The sequence below is a fragment of the Lupinus angustifolius genome, chromosome LG15, assembly GCF_001865875.1.
Source record: "Lupinus angustifolius cultivar Tanjil chromosome LG15, LupAngTanjil_v1.0, whole genome shotgun sequence".
NCBI lineage: Eukaryota > Viridiplantae > Streptophyta > Magnoliopsida > Fabales > Fabaceae > Lupinus > Lupinus angustifolius.
The window spans coordinates 19750968-19773970 of NC_032023.1; the positions used below are offsets into that span (position 1 = coordinate 19750968).

The 23003-nt window shown below is 29.8% G+C and overlaps 4 protein-coding genes across 4 annotated transcripts in view; 2 read left to right on the plus strand and 2 right to left on the minus strand.

The window, feature by feature from the left end:
- LOC109328421 (NAC domain-containing protein 83-like) lies at window positions 1-16661 on the minus strand. The gene is made up of 4 exons (XM_019561883.1): window positions 16656-16661; window positions 992-1195; window positions 540-808; window positions 1-373 (listed from the first exon to the last, which is right to left on the minus strand). The coding sequence occupies exons 2-4, from the start codon at window positions 1164-1166 to the stop codon at window positions 272-274; spliced, it is 546 nt and encodes a 181-aa protein (XP_019417428.1). The 5' UTR covers window positions 1167-1195; window positions 16656-16661; the 3' UTR covers window positions 1-271.
- LOC109328420 (3beta-hydroxysteroid-dehydrogenase/decarboxylase-like) overlaps window positions 14304-23003 on the plus strand; it is a 17245-nt gene continuing 8545 nt past the window's right edge. Inside the window, exon 1 of the mRNA XM_019561881.1 lies at window positions 14304-14310. The gene's annotated coding sequence lies outside the window, so the exon portion shown is untranslated. The remainder of the gene's footprint in view (window positions 14311-23003) is intronic.
- Window positions 15671-16422, plus strand: LOC109327764 (ethylene-responsive transcription factor ERF015-like). Its single transcript, XM_019560914.1, has one exon. It carries the CDS (start codon window positions 15703-15705, stop codon window positions 16420-16422), a length of 720 nt encoding a protein of 239 aa, XP_019416459.1. The 5' UTR covers window positions 15671-15702.
- The window catches only part of LOC109328419 (DNA cross-link repair protein SNM1), a 5246-nt gene continuing 1257 nt past the window's right edge, over window positions 19015-23003 (minus strand). Inside the window, exons 3-10 of the mRNA XM_019561880.1 lie at window positions 22504-22905; window positions 22004-22067; window positions 21187-21404; window positions 20970-21083; window positions 20412-20517; window positions 19961-20172; window positions 19527-19630; window positions 19015-19244 (exon numbers count right to left, since the gene is read on the minus strand). Of these exons, the coding sequence (XP_019417425.1) occupies window positions 19100-19244; window positions 19527-19630; window positions 19961-20172; window positions 20412-20517; window positions 20970-21083; window positions 21187-21404; window positions 22004-22067; window positions 22504-22905 (1365 nt within the window). The 3' untranslated portion in view covers window positions 19015-19099. The remainder of the gene's footprint in view (window positions 19245-19526; window positions 19631-19960; window positions 20173-20411; window positions 20518-20969; window positions 21084-21186; window positions 21405-22003; window positions 22068-22503; window positions 22906-23003) is intronic.

Consider the following 23003-nt stretch of genomic DNA (forward strand, 5'->3'; position numbering starts at 1 on the left):
TTGATTTTTTGTCTTACAATTACTTCATCAACTTAAACTTAAACAATATTTACAAAGATGTTATTTCACAACTTTATTCAATAATACTTAGACATAAACAAGTTGCCAACTTGAAACAGACACCAATATACATAGTAAATACTTCGACCACACAGACAGAAAATATAAAAAGGGCTTATAAAACATATGTAATTAAGTTCTTAGAGAACAAGGCTTCATGCTGAGACACCACCATGCTTCATAGTGATTCTATGATATTGGTGTTGGTACCCTAAGGTGTGTCAGTATCATTCCTTCTAGAGGACTCCTCATCTGACCCTTCAGCCCTTTTGTTTTTCTCCTGAAATAAGCGATACACAGCCCAATCTGCCACCTACATTTGATGAATTAAAAAAGTTGGTATCAAATATTTGATTATCAAGATAAAAGAAAATAGAACATGCATTCATAATATTGGAAAATTTAACTTCAAAGACATCATTGTAAATCTGCTGAATTTTGATAATGATACTGATCATGATCACTATTATACTTTTTACCTGAAGTTGGTTTGGAGTTGTACGGTGTGTAAGACGAAACTCATGCATGACCCAGTTTGTTTTTGTCTGAATGGTGTCTCTCCCTTCCCAAAAAACAAACATGTTCTTAATCCCAATGAGTTGATCGTTCCCAGAAATAACAATCTCCTTGGTTCTCCCTTTAGTTCTCCAATATCCAGAACTAGCAGCTATTTGCTCATGCATGTTGACTAACACGGGTCTTCTAGTTATACTGAAGAAATACCTCTTCTCCAGGAAAAACCTTCCACCTACAAAGACATAAAATGTAATGCACCATATTTTTGTTTAGATCAAGCAAATTATTGTCAAATCTCACTTCAAAATGACATGAAAAATTCATGGGACAAGGAAAAATTAAATATTTTTATCACAAGAAACATTAATTGTTCATTGTTTAGAGTGAGGAAAAATTTAATTTATTTTTGCGTAACCTTCTGGGAATGATGAGGGATGATTCTGAAAGAAATTGATATCAGGAATAATATTAGGAAAAACTGGTTCCCCAAATGCCTTTTTTGTGAGGTAAAAATTCACCAAATCCTCATCATTTGGACAAAACCTGTATCCGATAGGAAGCACAAGACGGCGATTATTGGCACCATCCATCTTAAGCAAAGAAACACTATGAAATGTGACTAATTTCTCTTTGTTTGTGTGAGAGGGAGGTTATAGAGAGAGAAAAGTTGAGATGAAATGAAAGAGAAAGGTTGAGCAAAAAATGAATCATCACCTTCACATTAAATAGTACTCTTGGAAGGGAGTTGATTTTTAATTTCATCACTACATTATCTACTATTCATTTTTAATTATTGACTTTTAAATAAAAATAATATAAATAAATAATGTATATAAATCTCCATACTATTAATATATAAATATTACTATGAATGTGTAAATGTGTGTGATCCCTCAACCAAATGCATGTATGTAGTTAAAGTATACCTTAAAAGCTTTTGGTATAAATAAATGAGTTAATATTTATGCAAAATATAAAGATTTATACATAATTAATATATTATCTATCATTTAATTGAAATAATTTTTTTAATAGTCAATTATAATTAAATATGAGTGATGCATAATGTAATGATAATTATATAAATTTATACACTATTAATGCAAATATTTTTTCACAAAATTAATAAACAAAAAAAAATAAACTCATGGCAGTTATAGTGTTGACTGAATGATGTTATTGACACTGAAATATTTATTCACACTCCTTATTAACCAATTTTAATTTTTTATTAAACATAAAATGTATTTGATTGGTTAGCAATGAACCCAAATAGGTATGCATCTATAGTTTTTTTTAATTAATTGAAGCATTAAATAAAAGATAAATTGTATAAACTTTTCTAACTATTTTTTTATGCCCCGAGAGTATTGTCTAATTATCTTTGATATCATACTTAAGAAACTCAACTATCATCCATTTGTGTTGTACCATTTGTTACTGTTTTTCTATGTGAAAGGAAAATTAAAATATAGTTTAATCAATAAATAAAATGACTTCTATAAATATAAATTAAAACCAACTTTTATAAATAGTATTTTAAAAATGTAAAATAAAATATGCTTTTTAAAAAGGAATCCTAATATATTCCTAAATCAACAGTTCCTTAATTATCACATTCATAAATATTTAAGATAAAGCAAAATGGAAAATAAAGCATATACATTTAATGTTTTTGAGGTGCCTTGTATTTCAAGAATTATTAGACGTGCATGAATATCAGTTAAAATTATTTAAATCAGATATTTTTATTCGAAAGTTTTATTAATTTTATAATAATTTAAAATGAACCATGTGCTTAATGTAAGATTGATTGTACTATTATGATTATGGTATCCATGCATATATGTTATACTTAAAATACTTTATATTTAATTTTATTTACTTAATTTTCATTTAAAAGTAAACAAAAATTAACAATGTACTAAAATGGAATATTAATTGATTTGTGATGTATGCATACAATTTTAAAAACTTCAATATTAATTATGTTGTTTGTGCATTTAAAATTTATACTCAATATTATAATATATAAATGATATTATAATATATAAATAGTATTATAATATATAAATAGTATTATAATATAGAAATATAGAAATGATAATATAATACATAAATATATAAGTATTATTATAATATATAAAAATATAAGTAATATATATATATTAATGGCATAATATATAAATACTATGAATCTAACATTAAAAAGTACATATTAAATGTATTTTTGGCTTAACTTTTCTGTCGGCAAATGTATTTATTTTGTCACTGCATACTATCTATTTTAAATTTAGTTAATAAATATATGCATATATATATTTGTCTAAAATTTTAATAAATATATGATAGAAAATGACACATATAACTTATGTTAACCAATAAACATTAAATGTCGGTGGAAAAGTAGCAGAAAAAATTATTTAATGAACTGACCAATATAAATAAGATCCTACAAAAATCGTCTCGCATACAATTTCACATTATGATGACTATCATAGATAAATGTAATTTTTTATACAAAAAATGATTATTAGTGTAATTAAATTAAACAAATTATTATATATTGTAAATAAAAGTTCAAGTAATATAAGAGTTAATGTTTACTCATTGTTTTGATTAGTTACAATATAATATAAAAATGATTAAATAGCTCCTTGGAATTATTGATGCAGTTTCTAACAAACTAAAAATAATAAATATATTTTTATACTATTTGGACTTGTCTTACATTATATTATGTTTTTTACTTAGTTATATTCGTCATTATTATTTGATTAAGAAATTATGTTTATCTCTCTTAAGAGATAATAGTTAATGTATATATATAATTTATTTGTGTATTTAAAAAAGGAAATCATAATTTATCAATTTTGCTAAACATGTTGTCAGTGTAATACTCTACAAAAGAAATGTCTCAGGACAGACAGCAACAACTTTTCCATGACATTAGTAATTTAAGATTGTAAGAGTAAAATATAATAAAAAATTATAGATACCCATAAAATTAGAAAACCTACACTTTGAAATATGGATATATAAAAATATTTATTAATTACTAGAAATAATATTAATAGGTAAATTTAAAACATTTTTATATATTTCATCCTGTCTTTTTTACAAAAAAAAACATTTTGAGGAGTATCACATGAATTAAGGATAATTATTACATTATTAAATGTGCTAATATATTTAAATATTTTTAAAAAATGGTCATTCAATAAAAGACTCATTTAGGGATGACAAAAATACTTGATTCATTAGTACTCATCAAAATACTCATAATGTGTACCCACAAAAGTAATTTATGGATGAGAATATGTATCACAGTATCCACTTCGCTGGTACATATATATTTTAATTAAATATTTTATCTATTTTATCATTATTTCATAATTTTTTTACTAGTGCACTATAATTATAAAATTATTATATACATATGATATTACCTAAATAACAACTATTTTTACATATTAATTATTATAAAATATATAAAAATATAATTAAAATTGAAAATATATTAATTACCCACGAATAATCGCTACATGCACACAGGCACCCTCAAAAAGTGTGATATAGATGCAGGTATACGCTATCCATACTTGTTCAGCCTTGTTTGCCATCCCTAAAGTCATCCAATTTCGTTTACATATTTTCTTTTTAATCAATTAATATAGTGAATTAATGACAAAATCAATGAATGTGCATAAAATTTTAAAATCAATCATGCAAAAAGACCGAAGCCAAAACTTAATCTCATAAAAAGTAATATGATATAATAATATATAAGAGTGTTAGCTTAAGATCAAAACCCTGTTTTGAAAATTATGCAATAAGATATAAAAGTCACTTTGAATTTAAGTGACACGCTAATAACATTATTTGAATTATATATATATATATATATATATATATATATATATATATCGTTTTAGTGCATAAATTTTGTGCAATTAAGGTTGCCTGTGGAAACACTATTTGAATATAAAATCATTCTGAAAATGAATATATTTTTTTGGGTACAGATTCTGAAAATGAATTTAGTAAAGGAAGATCGAGCTTATCTAATTTAAAATATAAGTACAAATACGTGGAGAAAAAATGTAAAATAAGTATAAATGCTAACCACTAAATTTGAAAAGTGGGCATCACATTAATAGTAAATTTTGGGGTGCATTGAGCCTTAAAACTATTGTAGTTTAATAGATATGTAATTAAAAACAATATATTATTAAATTTATGTATAATTTAGTGCATTTCAATCCTTTGTATTATATTTATCTAAGAGTTAATGATCATTAAATATAAATAATGAATAATATTTATACTAATAGATAAAAGGAAAATATAAAATAACTTCCATGAAATAATTTATGTTTCATATTTTACCCTTTATAATTCTAATTTCATGTTTTTAAATATTATATCTCCTTTATTGTAAATTAATGTTTTCTTTTTAACTACCACATCAAATCTTGAACCTCTCAGTTCTAAGCTGATATGATTTTTCAATAAGTGAATTATATTCATTATAATATAAAATATGAAATGTGAATAAATTACTTAGTTATGACAGTTTATTTTTATTTTTAACTTCCAACATATATCATGATAATTTTCTTAAATAATATAACATGAAGATGATATATTCAATATCAGAAAAAAAATGCGAGTGATCGATATAGAGTACAGATAAAGTAATAATAATATAAGTAGTGATAGACGAAGCAATATGCTTTCTGGGAAAAAAACCACCACCAAAAGAGTTACTTCTACTCTATTATATTATATTACTTTTCATTCCAAATAAGATTATCTATCAAGAATACACCCTACTAAAAAATTAATTTAGACTGTCAATGTAATTTATTTTATTATATTTTATGATAACTAATAAATTAAATTTCAATTTATATCCTATTATTTATTTAAAATTATATTTATAATTAGAACACATAATAAACTTTACACTATTTTATTTTTAAAAATTATACTTGCCAACAACACTTACCATCAGTATATTTTACTCATATTAATACTTTATATTTCAATTTATGCCATAAATCTACAATTATCATGCATGATCAATCTTATATATATTTTTATAATACTAGTATATATAACTTTTACTTATGGAAATATTAATATGTTATACTAAATTATTTAATTAAAAAGGTAGTCGAGAGGACAACGTCAAAATTCTAGTACTATATATTTTTATTAATAAAATAAAATATTATATAATATTTTTTAGTAAACAATATTTAATAAAATTTAAATTAATTTTCATGGAATAATATATTACTTTTACTAAATAATATATATCCTAATAAAATAATATGCAATAGATAAGACACCCAAGAACTTGACACATCATTTTTGTTAGAGTAAATTATATTAACGATATCCGAGTTTTAGTGAAATTATATAAATCATCTTTTTTTATATACTTATACAAACTCCCAAATTTATATGCAAGATTATAGTATTATACTGATTATCTTTGTAAGTGAGGTAAGTATAATCTTTTAAATAAAAAATGTGATAAGTGTAATTAAGTTAAATAAAAATACAGTATTATGTAGAGACAAATGATATAATATTTCTTCATTTTTTTATATGCTCCAATATAGTAGAAGATACATTTAAACAACATCTCCTTAAAATTATGCATTTGTAATGAATCAAAATAATGAAGAGATGTTCTCTTATACTATTTGCACTTGTCTTCACACTATATCATATTTTGTTAACTTAATTATATTCGTCAAACATTTTTGTTTAGAATATCACACTTATTTCTTATGAGGAAATAAATAGTGTAATGTATATATATAAATAATGGTAATTTATGATAGTATGAAAAAAAGATAAATGATTTATATAGAAGGGTGTGAATGTAATGTATTTTCCTCTCTTTTTTAATGTTCATAGAAATAGTTGCCTTAAACATTAAATGACCGTTGGATATGTGCCTTAATAAGATGGACGTGAAAAAAAGTAACAAGGGGAGGAAAAAATAAGTATAGTTTATTTTGATGTAATCTGGAGCAAAATTTTAAATTACATATTGATAAAATATTATATCCTCCTAAACTTTTTTAATCATATGAAAGTAACATGTGTTATTTTTAACTGAAGGTGACATATATTATCCTAAATGACACATGTCACTTTATAAAATAATAAATAATAGTTTTCTTATGAATAAAAAAAACTCTCAACTAAAAAACTGAACATAAGAAAATAGTTACCGTACGAGTATGAAACCAATCAAGATACATAAATGATACTATAACCATTTAAATAATGGTTCACTAATTAAATGTGAAACTATATTATATATATATATATAACAGCAATATTAATGTTAAAAGTTAATAAAAATGTAATAAATACTTTTATTTAAATTATTTATTAAAATAAAATGTGTGGTTTGATAATATATCATATTTTAGAAGTATAAACAAATGTAATGATTATACAATTGATTCTCCACAATATTATTTTTATAAAAATTAATTCACTTTCACACACAAATATTTAAATATAAATTGATTGATATGATTAGTACAATTTAAATGGAAATTAACTTATATCACTGTCATTTTAACTTATATGATTGTATAATCAATATACTTATTGAACCTTATTTGATGTTTGAATTTGATCCTTTTAGTTATGAATGGCGAGGTCCTTAATTCCGTGTGCTATGAAATTGAGTTTTTCTATTATACTAAAATGGTAAATGAAGTATTGGAAGTAATCATTTTGATGGCAAACCGGTGATTGTAAAATAGTGGACAGTGAAAATGGATTGCAATAGAGGAGAGATTTAGTTACAACTACCAAATCGGGGTAAGTGGCTTACTTTGAACAAGGAAATATTAAGCAAGAGTTATGATAGGAATGGAAATTGAAGGTGTGTTTGTGGGTTGATTATTGTCTAAGGAAAAGAAATGAAGAAAATGCTTGAGAATCATCTTAATTATAAGTATATTTTATGATTATTTTGCATTCTCTCTTTTACTCTAAAAAATCAACTCACATACATATTCTTAAAAACACTTAGATACTATTATCTTGGGAAATGAAAATGAATAGTTGGAGATTGAAGTGTGGAGATTGAATGGATATGTGCATGAAATCAAGAATTGTAGAAGAAAGGGGACATGTTATGAAGTTCAGAGTCCCCCATACTTAATTTTAATTTCTTTTAATGGAATAATTAAAAAAATTAGCAAAAACTATTTCTTCCCCTTATATTATTGTATTGGACTCACTACTATTTCTATTGAGGATAAAATGATAAGTGATTTTTGTTTGTTGGGATCACAATCCAATCAGTTGTTTGAACACTACTTATACTTATAATATTAGAAAGTAAGTTTTATATCGTCTTTTTTATTATCTTTGGGAATAGTGTTGGGAATGCTTGAAATATGTTATTGTATTAGTCCCAGATTGTCTAGTATTGGAATAGAGTAGAGTAATCAATGTTATATATTGGACTCAGATCCCTTGTTATAATGTGCACCAGATATAAGCACTTAATAGAAACACATGGGCAGGTGGGTTCATGAGTGTGCTAGAGTTTGTAATCTTTATTATCTAATAATATTTTGGTAGCCGCTCAGCGCTCCCGGGGACGTAGGCATAATTGACTTAACCCCGTTAACAAATTCTCTTGTTTCTTCTCTTCTATTTACTCGTATGTCCTTTACTTGATTGCTTGTGGTCAATGTTGCGCAACGATCGCTTCCGTTGCACCAACAAATAGTTTAAATACTTGTTAGATTACTTCTCTCATTGCCAATTAATTTTGAGATAAAACCTTAACATTTAGCTCTTCCAAAGTGTATGTTTATGATAATTATTTTTATCGTGAGTTGGGCTTGAATTGATATAATGGTTCGTTTGCAAGTTGTTTTTAGAGAATAAGTAAGAAAAGTGAAAAACTTAAAATTCATAAAATATACTTATGAGATGATACTCAAATATTACCTTCCATTTTCTTCCAATCGACTAAACTCGCAAACTTATAGATGAAGTTCTAAGAATGTAGTGATGTTTGTTCCACGTCAGCCCATAAACCAACCCCGATCACCTTGTATGAAAAGAACAATGGTCTTTGTCTTAATTGGACGGCACATATTATGTAAATAAAACAACACTAAATTTTAATATGTGCCAAGGTGTCCTACAGCAAACAGCAGAAACATCCCTTCCAATATATTCAGATCATCAAGTGGATATAGTCTCTAAATATTATAAGGTTTTTTTTTACATAGTTACCACATCATCTCTATATATTACTTTTATTTAAGAATATTAACACATGTTTGATGATATATTGATAGTATATTACAATGCCATTACATAGATATAAGTTTTATATACTTTTTATTTTTTACAGGTATAAATAGTTATATACCTTAAGTTGAACTAGATATGAACACCTTCAAACTTGATTAATTATTCATCAGCTTTGAAAAAGTGTCGTATAAATTACTCAGTATGCAACAAAGTTCAGGAACGCGTGGAGAATTAAATTAAAGCCAAGTTACTGAGCTGGTTGGTATATTCAGACTTTTACATATGGTTATTGGAAAATTCAGTTACCAACAATAAGGTCGGTGTATAACTTTCAAAAAGATTGTGTAGAATACGACATGTTCATGTGGTCGTTTTCATGGAATTTGGGTTACTCAAATTAAGACTACCCGTTCAATCATTTAACATAGGTATATAGAACTTTTATGTAAATGGGAACTAAAAAGTATAGTAGTAATACTTGCTCTAAGTCTGTGTCTTTGACACGCAAGTAAACAAGGTCAATGTTCAGCGTCAAAGCTTTCTCGTCTGTTTTGCTCGGACATCAACAGAAAAAACATATGCAATAAGAATATAAAATAACATTGGAATATAATGATTATTGCGATGCCAACATATTCTAATTTGAGTGTCCATCATGGTTAGTTATTTTCATATACAGTACATTAAGTTGAAAACAATGCACATTATGTAAGTGAAAAATAATGCAAAATAATTAACTACATATTTCGGATAGGGATGGTAATAGGTAATCAGACTCGTTGGGAACCATAAAAATATCTGCAATGGGTCGGGTTGGAGTTCGTATTTTTTGAATAGTCGATAATTGAGACCTGAGATTTTAAGACTCGCTATTGGATTGGTTTGGATCTAGGGCAGAATATATATTTTAATCATTAATGTTATATTGTTAATTCATAAACGTGATCGTTATATTGTTAAACAGTGATATTATATCATTAAATAGTGATATGATATTATGTTCTTAATTGATATGTATAATCCATTATTTGGTGATTGAACAATTTTACTAAATTAATTTTACATCATAAATGTTGAAATAGTCAATTTAAAATGTATTTAAAACTTTAAATATGTTTTATACTTTTTTTCTCTTGTTGATATCTAAGTAACATATAAGATTTTACGAAATAAACACACAATTACATAAATTACTCGCAAACTTCTTTTAATATTTTTTTGAATTTGTGGGTACTTGCAAATCCGTTGGATTCCCAAAGTCAAAAACAAAACAACATGACGGGTCCTATTAATGCACTACTTGAACTCATCCAAACTTATTCTCATCCTTAATTCCCATATACACTATACATTTGCCATACTTTTTTTTGTTGGCTTATATTTCATAGTCTTTTCAAAGTAAGACAAAATATGAGATGTGCTTGATAAAACCAAATGTGCTTGGACATTAGATTTAAATCCCACAGTTGCACAATTTCCTCTTCCCCTTTTCCATGTTTTAATTTGTACATTTATTTAATATATAAAAGGCTTAATTTAGTCCTCTAGCTTTTAAAATTATTTCACGTTTATTATTTTTAAGATTTGCAATGAGTATTGAATAAAATTATGAAAAACAATTGTAAGTGTTCTTTTGTATGAGGAGGAAATGATCAGTAACTGATATAGAATGGTAGGTGGTGAGTGCCCGGTAAAAGGTAGGTGGTGAGTGCCCGGTAAAAGGTGAAGGATCAAGGCATACAGTCAGAATATTGTTTGGACTTGTCGGGGGAATACCTGAAAAAATTCTCCGACGATCAAGACAGTTTAGTATTCTAGAGAGATAAAAGAAGTAAATAAAAAAGAAACTAGAGCAATAAGTGCAACAATAAATGAGAAAATGTGGAATTAATTATACTCTATGTGTGATCTTTTCTATTTATAGGGTCTAGGAAGTGTTGAGATGACATCTGATCATTGACCAGCATGTAAAATATACAATGGATGTACTCTGATCGTCATTGTTTGTCCTGTGGATCTACTCTTGTCGAGTTAGCGGTGCATTAAATGGTATATCAAAGATACATTAAATAGCATGTCAGAGGTGCATTAAGTAATGTGTCAGAGACATTAATGTTGCGTCAAAGACATTAATGAAAATATATGGAATGCTGCATAGGAGTAGATGGATGACAGTCCGAGTATGACCAGGTTGGAACAGTTGCCCATTGTCTATTACATCTGTCAAGGATGACTAGAATGATAGACTCTTTGGGTTGGTGGGGATGGTCCAAATATGACCGAACTAGAACATTAAGTATACCCGTTATTTTCTTGGTGTCATCAAACAAAATTGTTTGTTGTAAGTCTTTAAATTAATAAAAAGATATATACTACCTGACTTTAGGATTTCATTTTACTCCATTTCAACGTCGGTGGAAGGGACAGGGACACCCACGATGATGGATGAAGGCATAAGGCCACTCGTTATAACAGTGCTAATTTGAAAGGAAAATGTTTGTTTTCCCACCCAAATTCCAGGGTTCAGCCTTCATTTCTCCGACCATCACATTATCTCAACCTTTATGTCTAGTTCTCTACGTACCTCTAATTCTCAGTTCTCTTCAGAATGAGGGTGACAGATCAGAAGAGAGATTCGTGACAATCGTTTTTTTTAAATTTATGTACTGACAGTGTAAGTTTTTTATATTGTCAGTGCATTATCCATCATTGATTTATAATATTTTTGTTTCAAAGTCAATAATAATTAACATATCAATAATGAAGAAGATTTGATGACACTTACATTGTCAATGTATAGATATTAAATCCAGAGTAAAATTGGGAAAAGTTAGTTTAGTTGGTAAAAAGTAAAAACTATTCTGAATAGGTGCTATATATACCATCTTATTTAATAATCACGTTTTGGGTGAGATGCTTTGGAAGTTATCCATTTGATAAATAATATTAAGAATTAATGACATTACTTTCCATCTCTATGCGAGTGATGGCTATTTGTAGCATAATAAGGAAGAATTGGAACGTGATTTTCAGCCATGTGAGAGACAAGCGAATGAACCTGAAGATTATTGGCTTGCTAAGAAAGCGAGGGATTCGAAGCTCTTGATCAGGATCCAACTCAAGTGGAGAGCCTTTTGCACACATTAATGTAGAAATTGCTGCTTAGTTTTTATTTATTTCCAATCTACAAAAAAAAGTGGTAAAACCGTGAAAATGTTGTTAAATATATTTAGATAATTTAGATAGTTTTAATTAGTTAGTCTATATTTTCATGTAAAAGGTGAATATGATGACATATTCTAAAACCCATTGTGACTTGTTATATATAAAGAACCTTCGATTTCTGATAGGGGTGATAATGGAAATTGAACCGTGGGTATCCGCACAAATTGAACCCAAATTTAATGGGGAAAATCCGGTATGATTAAGTTTGGGTTCAGATTTTACCCGAGTTTAATTTTCACCCGGGTTTTACTCGAATTAATTTTCGGGTTCGGGTTTGGTCTAGCAAAAATCTTATCCTGAACCCGCCTCCAAGTAATGTCATTCAATTTAAAATTTAAATTTCTATTATGTGCTCATTGTTTTTAATTTCCACTTTTACTTTACATACTATTGGATCTTCAAATATAAAAGAAATGAAATAATACAAGAGAAAATAGAAATGCTAGAGAAAAATGAAACGAAAATGATATCATACTTTACTTAGTACATTTGTAATTTTCGGGTTTTTTCGAGTTCAGATTACCCGAAACGCAATGGGTTTGGGGTTGGTATCTTTATTTTCAACCATGTTGAGTTCAGGTTTGAGTTTTGAATTTCAGGTTCGGGTTTGGGAATGTCCAACCCCGACCCGTCCCGTTACCATTCCTACCTTCTAATCCTGAATATGCTCAGGCTTGATAGAAGCTAGAATGTATCATACATTTCAAACAAGAAATGGTTGTGTTAAACATAATAATATACTTTAATATCACATTTAGCTGATGAATGAATCACATAATTAATTTTTATATATACACAGAGTACTTATTTTTATTTCCATCTCGCAATCACTTTTAAACTCCCCATTTTGTTTAAAATTTGACATCCACAATTTACATGGCTATATTTTTTATATAATTACAGGGTCCAATTTCTTTTCTCGTACTATAAGATATTAGGACCGACTATCGGTTGATTTGGATTGGACCAGTGAGGACCTTCTTATATCTCCAACTGAATGTCGATATTTTGGTGTTACTGAGTTATGGAATTAACCACACTTTTATAAAGTCAACAATTTTGGTTGTCTCGATCGATTAAAGTTAACTTATATCATGGATATAGCAAATATGCAATGATAAACTAGTGGTAAAACTGTAGCAAAAGCGGCAATACTTTTTTCCTGTGAAACAATGGTGGGAGAAATATATGTTGAACAAAGAAGGATAAGGAGAGAGATACTGAGTGTACAAGCTTATGCCTATGTCCTTGGAAACAAGGGCATTTTATATCCACACATTAAAAAGTTATCATATCTCCTAGACTGCAACAACCTTTTACATTAACAGTATTTTTTTTTAATTTTTTAACAATATTTATTTCCTAATACATTTTGTAATGAGTGTAAATATACACATCCCAAATTCAAAATTATGAGTGAGATCCACTTACTTCAAGACTAAGTTTTTTAAATTTACATTCCATCTCACCCATCAATTTTATTTTATAGATATTTAATGGTTTAGATTTACTCACTAATTTAAATTATTGAATTTCCGTAAAATTAATGACTAAGATGAGATATAAGTTTAAGTAGTTGATCATTCCTCTTAAATTATTTCTAACTTTGTATGGATGGCAAAAAAAACTCATCCAAAATCTAAGGACGGCTAAAAGTTTTGACAGGCCATCGAAATAATATTTTTATAAGAGTTTACAATATTAATTTATATATGGCAATGAACCAATTTGCACCTTGAATAAAGTTTCCAAGTATTAATGTTGATTTACTTATAATAAAATTATTATATACGACATATATTTGAAAGAGAAAAGGATATACACTTTTCAACAAAAAATATTCAAATAAATAATGGATGATACACTGATTGTGTTGTTTAAAAAATCGAACCAAGTCAATCTATTATTGGGACTAATCAGATAAAATTTGATCAAACCCAATATTTATGATTTGAGTTTTAATTTTGATGTAAACTCAAAGATTTGATGATCTTAACTAAATTAATTTGCTTATTTTTTTAAATAACTTTTGCAATAAAGGTGGGTTTTCAACTTTTGGAGATATCACATGATTTAAGGAAACTTTTCATAATTTATTTCGTCCTCTCTTACATGAGACCACCACCAACCATAGTCTACCATCATTTTATGTTGTCACCAGCTTCAACTTCTGTATTGTATTAGCTTCAACTTGTTAATTCTCTACATGTGTTTGTCCTCATTTAATGTTTGGATAAATTCAAATTCTTGCGGTAGTATTAGGAAATAATGTCTGAAAATGAGATAAATTAGGAAATAATGACTAAATTTTATACTAATAGACATTACAACATTAAAAAATATTTCTTTATGGAGAGAGATAATGTAGAATTATGATAATCAATAGGCTTGTTTTGTTGTGTGAATACGTAACTATTTTTTGGTGAATAATCAATAAAGGTTTGGATAAGTATTTAAGTCACATAAAAATAATATAGTCATTTGATTTATGCAATCCAATCCACTATTCATTTGACAAAATGTTTTTGAACCGATCAGTATAAATCGAAATACCAACATGATCTCTAAGTAAAAAATGTACACAAAATGATTGAAGCTTTTTATAGTACCATTTCCACTGTATTATTTGTTCTCATGCTGTCTTATCGTTAATGATCACAATTCACTTTCTTGATTTGTAATCATAACATTAATTCATAACATGAATATGATTTTGAATTTATTATAAAAGTTTTTTTCTCCTCTTATTCTACTATAGTACACGAAAGAAGTGACACATCCATATATCACATGACCCTAAACATTTTTAGTTCAGTTCACTAACATCCTAGATAGGATTATTGATTCCAATATTTGTTCAAACATTATTTTATCTTCACCTATTATGTAAATGAACGTCGCAGCCATTGAGAGAAAGCGATTGCATAGGTAATACATGACGTTATAGACTTTAGTGAAGCATTGATTAATTAATTAACAGAAAAACATGTATTAATTAACAAGAATTTTTTACATTATTACTACACGATTGATCTTTAATTATTATCAATTCTCAAATAATAATAATATAAATGAATGATAAATAATATACTGATTATATATAAATCTTTACGCTGTCAATGAATAGATATTACTGTAAATAATTAATTACTTAGTTAATGTATATTATTGTCAATTGTGGGACTTCACTATGGTCCACCACAAGGAGACGCAAACCTCAAAGACCCAAAGACTAGAGCCATGTTATTTTGTTGTCTTTTGTCAACATCAATAATATAAAATTCCCGCACGTGCTTTAATCCATTTATTCTTTATGCAAGTTTTTATAATTATCCCAAGCCTACTAAAAAGATTTAATTGATTACACAAAAGAATTTAGATACAACGCGTTCCTTATTCACACTCCTTGTACGCTCTTTAAGATCAACACGTTTAGAGTTTAGACCCTTGAGTTGAAGATCAAAAATACTACACCATGTTCAACATTTCATAAGTATATATATTAACAACCCTTCCCTTCTCTACTAAAGTCAACTCCTTTGTATATTGAAAGCACTGCTCCATACTCATAACACACTACTCAACATGGCTAGTGTTGCTTCTGATTCTACTTCTGCTAATGATAATAATAATAACAAGTTATACAAAGGTGTGAGGTTGAGAAAATGGGGGAAATGGGTTTCTGAAGTGAGGTTACCTAATAGCCGTGAAAGGATTTGGCTTGGATCTTATGATTCTCCTGTAAAAGCTGCAAGAGCTTTTGATGCTGCACTTTATTGTCTACGTGGTAGAAATGCAAATTTCAATTTTTCTGATACCCCTTTCAACATGGAGAACAACAATAATGTGGTTTTCTCAGCTGGTGACAAATCTCTTACCTCACAAGAGATTCAAGAGATTGCTTCTAAGTTTGCCAATGAGGACCCACCACCACCACAACCACCACAACATGGTGGTGATATGAATATTAATACTACTTCTAGTACTATTGCTACTACCATGGCTGCTACCACTAGTGTCACCTCATCTTGTTCTACTAATATTTGTGACTATGATGGCATGCAAGTGGACCATGGAGATATGAGTAGAATGGATTGGACATTTTTGGATATGTTGGATAATGAGTACTCTAATGAGGTTCATGTTTGTTCTGATTATTATGGCCTATATTCTGACCTAGACAATGTGCACTCAGGTGAATTTGTGTACTCTACTTTACTACCATCACATTTTGATGATAATGAGCAACAAATTGAAGGTAATAGTGATGTTTTTTCTCACCAATCATTCCTTTGGAATTGGTGATTATATTCACTCTCTAACTTGCTAGCTAGCCTCTCCAAAGTTATTTTTTTGCATCCTTTTGTATATGGTTGTTGATTCTTAATAATAATAACAAGGACAGGCTAGTCTATCTCATATACCATATATATGCTACCATAGATATATAGAAAGTGGTACAGTATAGTGTATAAACTTTCTCTTTGAGTATTTCCCATTTGCTATAAATATTTGTATTATCATAGATCGTTGTAAACAACTCGTATACTTGTTTTATATATAAACATAAAGAAATAAATAAATATACAGCTCTTCTATGATGGATTCCTTCTTCTTAATTTCTATCTAATTTACTGCGCGGAAATGTATGTGTGAAGTAGTTTGAAACAATGTGTTCCTAGTTTCTAGCTACTAAGTGATCATGGATGAACATGGAAATCTTTAAGAAAATTAATTAGTTCTATATTTATCATGAATGGTAACATTTATTATCTCACAAGTCAAATTTTTCTAATCCCTATCTCACATTTCTCAAGAAAATAAAATTAAAATAACTTGGTTTGAATAAATAATATCTTAATATTTTCTTATTCACATTTCAAAATAAAGTCTTGCATGATCAAAATAATGATGATAATAATGAGAAAACTATGTTGGTAGAGAGAAAATCTAGTTCTCGCATGTCAAAAGAGATTAGTCTTTTAACTCCTCATACATGTCTAAAGAATGATGATAATAATGACAACACACATCAATCATGAGATAGCATATTAATGCAACATTATCATAAATATTATATAGCCTATTTTGGTCTTTGAACGAGTATCCCACAATATAGCTTAAGACCATTTCATGAGTCGTGATGTTATTTAGATTAAAGCTCTATTCAAAATGTCGATCGTGAAATTCAAAACTATAACCTCGGGTAAATTTTCATACACTCAATTTCTTGAACATTTGAGTTCCCTATCTCTATGTCTAGAGGACAATATTTTTTATTGACAATTTGATGAAGAAGTGAGAGAGATATCTGTTCCTATCCGACGAACCAAAGATCATGTTTAAACGCCAAGGTAGGCCCCACTTGTTGGGACCACCGAAGTTGACCCAGGAGACAACATGCCTTCCGTACTCCACCAACCTACCTGCCAGCGCAACAGACGGGTTGCAGAGCAGGCTAAGAGACAAGAAGGGCACAGTGTACGACCCAACAGGCCGCCTGACACGGGAAAAGCAGCTCCAGACAGCACCTTTGGTCGGCCACGCGTCGCACCACCAGCCAAGAGCCCAAGGTCAACTCTCACTCCTATAAATAGGAGTACCCACCAACAGGAAGTATCTTAACCTCAACTCCTAGACTCTCTAATATTATTCTTCTTGTCACTCACTCTCTACTTCATATACTGACTTGATCGTCGGAGAACCTTTTCAGGTACCTCCACCGACGGGTCCAACTCTTTGCTGCCTTCAGTCACCCTGGCGATCGCTTCCTACTTCTTCATCAACATCTGACTCATCATTGTCCGTACTCTAATGTTCTGATAAGAACAATATCTAATGGTAATCGTGTTGATAAAATGGGTCGACCTAATTAGGCTTTTAAATACCTTCCCAAACTTAGGCTCGATCTAATAAGACCTAAACATGTGAGACTGAAGCTCCTTGAAAATGTGGTGTATTTTTTTAAGAGCATGACTGGCTAATTTTTTGGGTTTTCTAGTTTATTTTCTCCATTCGAAATTATAATTTCCCATTTTATTTTAGGTATCTTCCTTTGTTATTTGCACAAAGGCAGATAGACTCCCCCATGGTTTCCTCATAGGTTTAATAAATGGGTGTTGGTTCAAAGGGTATATGTTAGATTCCCCTTGTAGATAGAAAAAATATCTGTTAGAAGCTATGAATGTACCGGCTCGGATAGGATTGCCTCTGGTCCGAGGATATACGTGGAAACAAAAAAAATCTAACAAATTAATAGTTAGTCAAAACATATATTAATTGGTAATTGATCTCAGTCTCTATCAAATCAGCTGGAAATACCAATCACATAGAGAGCTAGAATATGATGGTGCACGTGAGAAACAATTTAGGAATCATTAGATGGCCAAAGAGAATAACTATAATAAGATATAAACATTACACTTTGCTAGGGACATGATGGGTTGACTCTGAGTCAAGTTAACCGCGGAAGCGTTTCAAGTGAGATTTATGATCACAGTGACGAGTTTCCTCTTTTCTCTTCTCTTTTCTTACTACCGTACTGAATTGAAATATCTTCATCACCCATATGATGTTCGCGCTTGCATCATCATTATATAAGGGGTTTCACTTCTCAAGGTTCAACAGATTCAACGGTCAAATATGAGGGGTTTTCCCTTTCTTGAATTATCCATTCTAAGAACATAAACAAGAGTGTGTACATGGGAATATTCCCCCCACGCATTCAACGTTGACTATGGAATGAAGACATGATCTCTGATAAGTACTACAACTCACATTCTGTTGTAAGTTGTAACTATCAATCACTTCAACGCATTCTTTTCATTCTTTTTGACAACCTTGTGGTTGAAAACAAAAGTCTAGTGCCATAAGAAAGGTTTCATTAAAGGCAAAAAATATGGCAAAATCATTAGACCTTTATTTAAGATTCATTACACAACATATGTCAAAATGATACACTTAATCCCTTTTGATCAATAAATCAAGATAACAAGAGAGAAATCATTGCATCAGCAGATTCTGGTCCATCATTGTTCACGCTTGGTATAATGTTATCAGGAGATATAAGTTTTACAAACTCTTGGAGTTCTGTAAAGCTGCTATGCTCACTGTATGGCACTTCATACCTGATAAACAATAAAAACTTTGATTCATTAATAGCTATACAAATTTAAAGAAAAATTAGCAAACTGTTCTTCCAACAATAGTTGTGCAAATAATAACTAGTACGATGAGAATAAATTGAAATGCACCAGAGGCCAGGGGTTAGGTAAAATAAGCTTTACTGAACCAGAAGAAGAAAGAAATGGAAGAGACAGGAGTGGTTTGGAAGGGTCTTCAAACATAGGTGTAGCATTCAACTTCACCATAGATAAAAAGGATAGTAATGAAGGACAGTAAAGTATCACCTTATAGTAGTACCCTGCTGCCACCTTCTCCCAGGAGACTTCTTTTTATCTTTACCAAATGTCCAACCAGTGGGAGAGAAAGCAACTATGAGACTGAACCGACTCTGATTAAAGAAAATGCATCTTATGATTAGAAATGCAAAACTGAAAGTTAAAAGACAAATGAAATTCAGTATTCAAAATCCTATTCCAAAGCTGTAAAACAGCTTAGCAAGCAGATGGAGTTAGAGGAACCCTGCATTGTTTATCAGCCGCCAAGATATTCGATCACTTGATAGTTATCAGATCAAATATCTGATAAAGTAGGCAAAGTACTAATATCTCTAGATATTTTGTCGATAACTAAATGCAGACATCAAGATATGTACTACGCTACATTTAAAAATTCCACAGCATATACTGGGTATGCTACAAAATCAGGCAGTGGTACGCACCGAATATTGACATGATACATGCTTCAATCTTTTGAAGCTTGCGAGTGTCCACATGGGGGCAACATGAATGTTGCTTTCATGTTCATTTGAAGTAAACCACTGCATATCCTCATCCTGAAATTCCAAACATTTTAAAAGACGCATCTTTGCTGCTGTCACATAAACCTTTTTACGAAGCGCACGAGCAACCTCTAGGAATAGCCTTTCTTTTCCTATGAGACACAAGAAAACAAAGCAGTAAGCAACATTAACAGCCTACTCATTTTCTCTCTCCTTAGTTTCCATGTAGTTGGCCAGAGTACTACCATAGAGACACATATACCCAAACCAACATTTAGAAACTAATTACCAGCTGCAATATATGTCAAACAAATATTAGCTGGAAAAGACAACTGATGTAAAATATGTAGCATAAATATCGAGAAAGGGAAAGAGTTGTATTGAACTCTACCAATTGTATAGCTGCCAATCAGAAAAAGGGTCTTGGGATTAAAAGACTCGGCTTGAATGGCATCAATAACAAATTGTATTACAGCATCTTGTTTTGGAAAGTCATACTGCAATGAAACATACCACACATATAGAACAATTAGTATTACAAAGTTACCGAGAGCAACCACCCAGACAAGTTTAGCTAAAAGCATTTCTACCAACTATATGTAAACACTGTTGTAATTAAAGCGATAAAGCATAGGCTTAGTTATCTTGATCATACATTAAGAACAAATTTGTATAATCTATTCTGGTAGCAAATTGCTAAGGCTGTTAAAGTCGGACCATATATGGGCATACTGGATATGCCATGAAATTATTGTTTTGGAGGTATCCACAATAGGGAAAAGAAGCATTGAAATCAATTTTGACAATATCTCAAGTAGTTGGAGTATAATGTCTCATTTCATTATCATTTTAATGAACATAGATTTCAGGAAACCAAGTTTCAAAACAAAACTTCAATTCAGTCATGTCATTGGAAAGAGATGGCTCCACTACTAACATATGGACTCACCTGTGGGTTACAGTATGTTGAATCAAGAATTAGGGTATGTATAGGACACGTACGCAGCAAAGGATTGAGTGTTATTTCTTCACTAAAGCGAAAATCCCCAGTGTGAAGCACCGCCTAAATGGCCAGAAAAATATCTAGTAAATTCTAAAATACCAATGAGTAACAAGGAAATGGAGAAATAGTAACTAAGTGATTAGGAAGTCAATCCAAGCCACACCTTACCATTTGGAGGTTGAAAGAGTATGATAACAGCACCAGGGCAATGATTGGCATCCAAGCAAGTCACATCAACATCGGATATTTTAACCTTTTCATTCAGGGGCAAAACATGCAATTTATCATATGGAATCCCAATGTTCATATTTACGAGCCTAGCTGTGATAGAGGAACAATAGATCTTTCCATGATTGAACGACTTGGTAAGACCTTGATAATCTGTATTCACAAAAGAGAACCAACAGCTAAAGCCTAAATTGGACAGCTTTGAACATAAGGAACTTCTTTATTTAATAAAAAATTTCAGTAGTTGTATGTCTCCAATGAATTTTAAACACAAACTAGATTCCATATTTTTTCCAAATAGGGTAATGAGCACCAATAAACCCAAAAGTAGGTCGGAAGAAAACAAATCCTAACTTGTTTAGGTGAAGCACCAAAATGTCTGCCATGGTGGATATATTAACTTTTTGTTTCTTCATATTGAATATAATACAATTTCCAGAGTATTTGTATAACCTAAGTCAAGTACTACACAATGCTAACATACCAAAATCCATAACAACTATTCACATTCGGTAAGCTAACCATTTGGTGGAGATAAAGAAGATACGTGATCATACAGCCATGATTGAGTGGAAATAACAGTATTAAATTAAAATTTTACTAGATTGAAACAGTTTGTGATATAAACAGTGTGAATTTATATACATGTCAAATACACACATAAACACAGTTATTGATTTGACATCAGTAACTTAGGACTGAAAGTCTATAGATGATAAGGAACTAATGTTAACATGCAGAAGAAGACTTACGGTCCAAATGGAAGTGTGTGAGAAACCAGTGAGAACAATCTCCTCTCAGATATTTGAAAGCATCCTGCATATATTAAATGTATGTCTTATACTCAGACCCACATCAAAACAGGATAGGGCAGTTACATTGACAGAATACCAGAAGTTCCAGATATCGGTATTCATAATTTATTGGCTATTTATTTATCTTCATCTAAATCAGCAAGTCAGGTCACACTGAAACATGATTAATGTATATGCTCAGTTTGATTTGTCACCCAGGTGGCCTATGCACTTTCTCTTTACAGGATATTCTAAATCTGCTATCATACATGAAAAACCCTTTTCGCAGCCAATAATCCAAAACACAACTTAAAGTTCAAAACATGGATTATTATTTTAAGAAGCCATTTAGAAAAACTATCTTTTTAGCTAATATATTCCCGGAGTCCTAAACAAATGCATCAAGAGAATACTCGGTAACATAAAACAAATATGCGTCCTTATTTAGAATGATTTACCACCCGGAATGGTGTCCCTGGTATGCTACACCATTTGGGAACATCGCGAAGCTTTCTATTTGTTGGCGTATTTTTCGCTTTGTGCTTATGACCAGAACCTGAGCAACTGTTTTTTATTTCAGGCTGTTCTCCAGGAGTGGCAGAAACGTTCTTCCCATTGATAGCAAAGCCCGGAAAATACTCAGTAATTAATTTGTTTCCCACTGGTTTGCTAGTGCTATCAAATTTTCTTTCAGATTTGTCATGTTGCGATTTGACTTTCTGGTTTCTGATCCTTCTAGGCTCTGCAGGAGCATCCTGGTGTTCCTCATTTTTAGGGGCAGCTCCTTTTCTAAGTTCAGACAGTGCATGCACAATCTTTTTTCTGGGGCCAAGTGCAGTAACACCCATGCTTAAGAGATCCTATACATACAGAAGAGAAAATGGAAATCTAAATCAGTTGAAATAAATCTTAAACAACAAACAATACTATTTTGGGTTGTAATCATGAAGTCCTCACT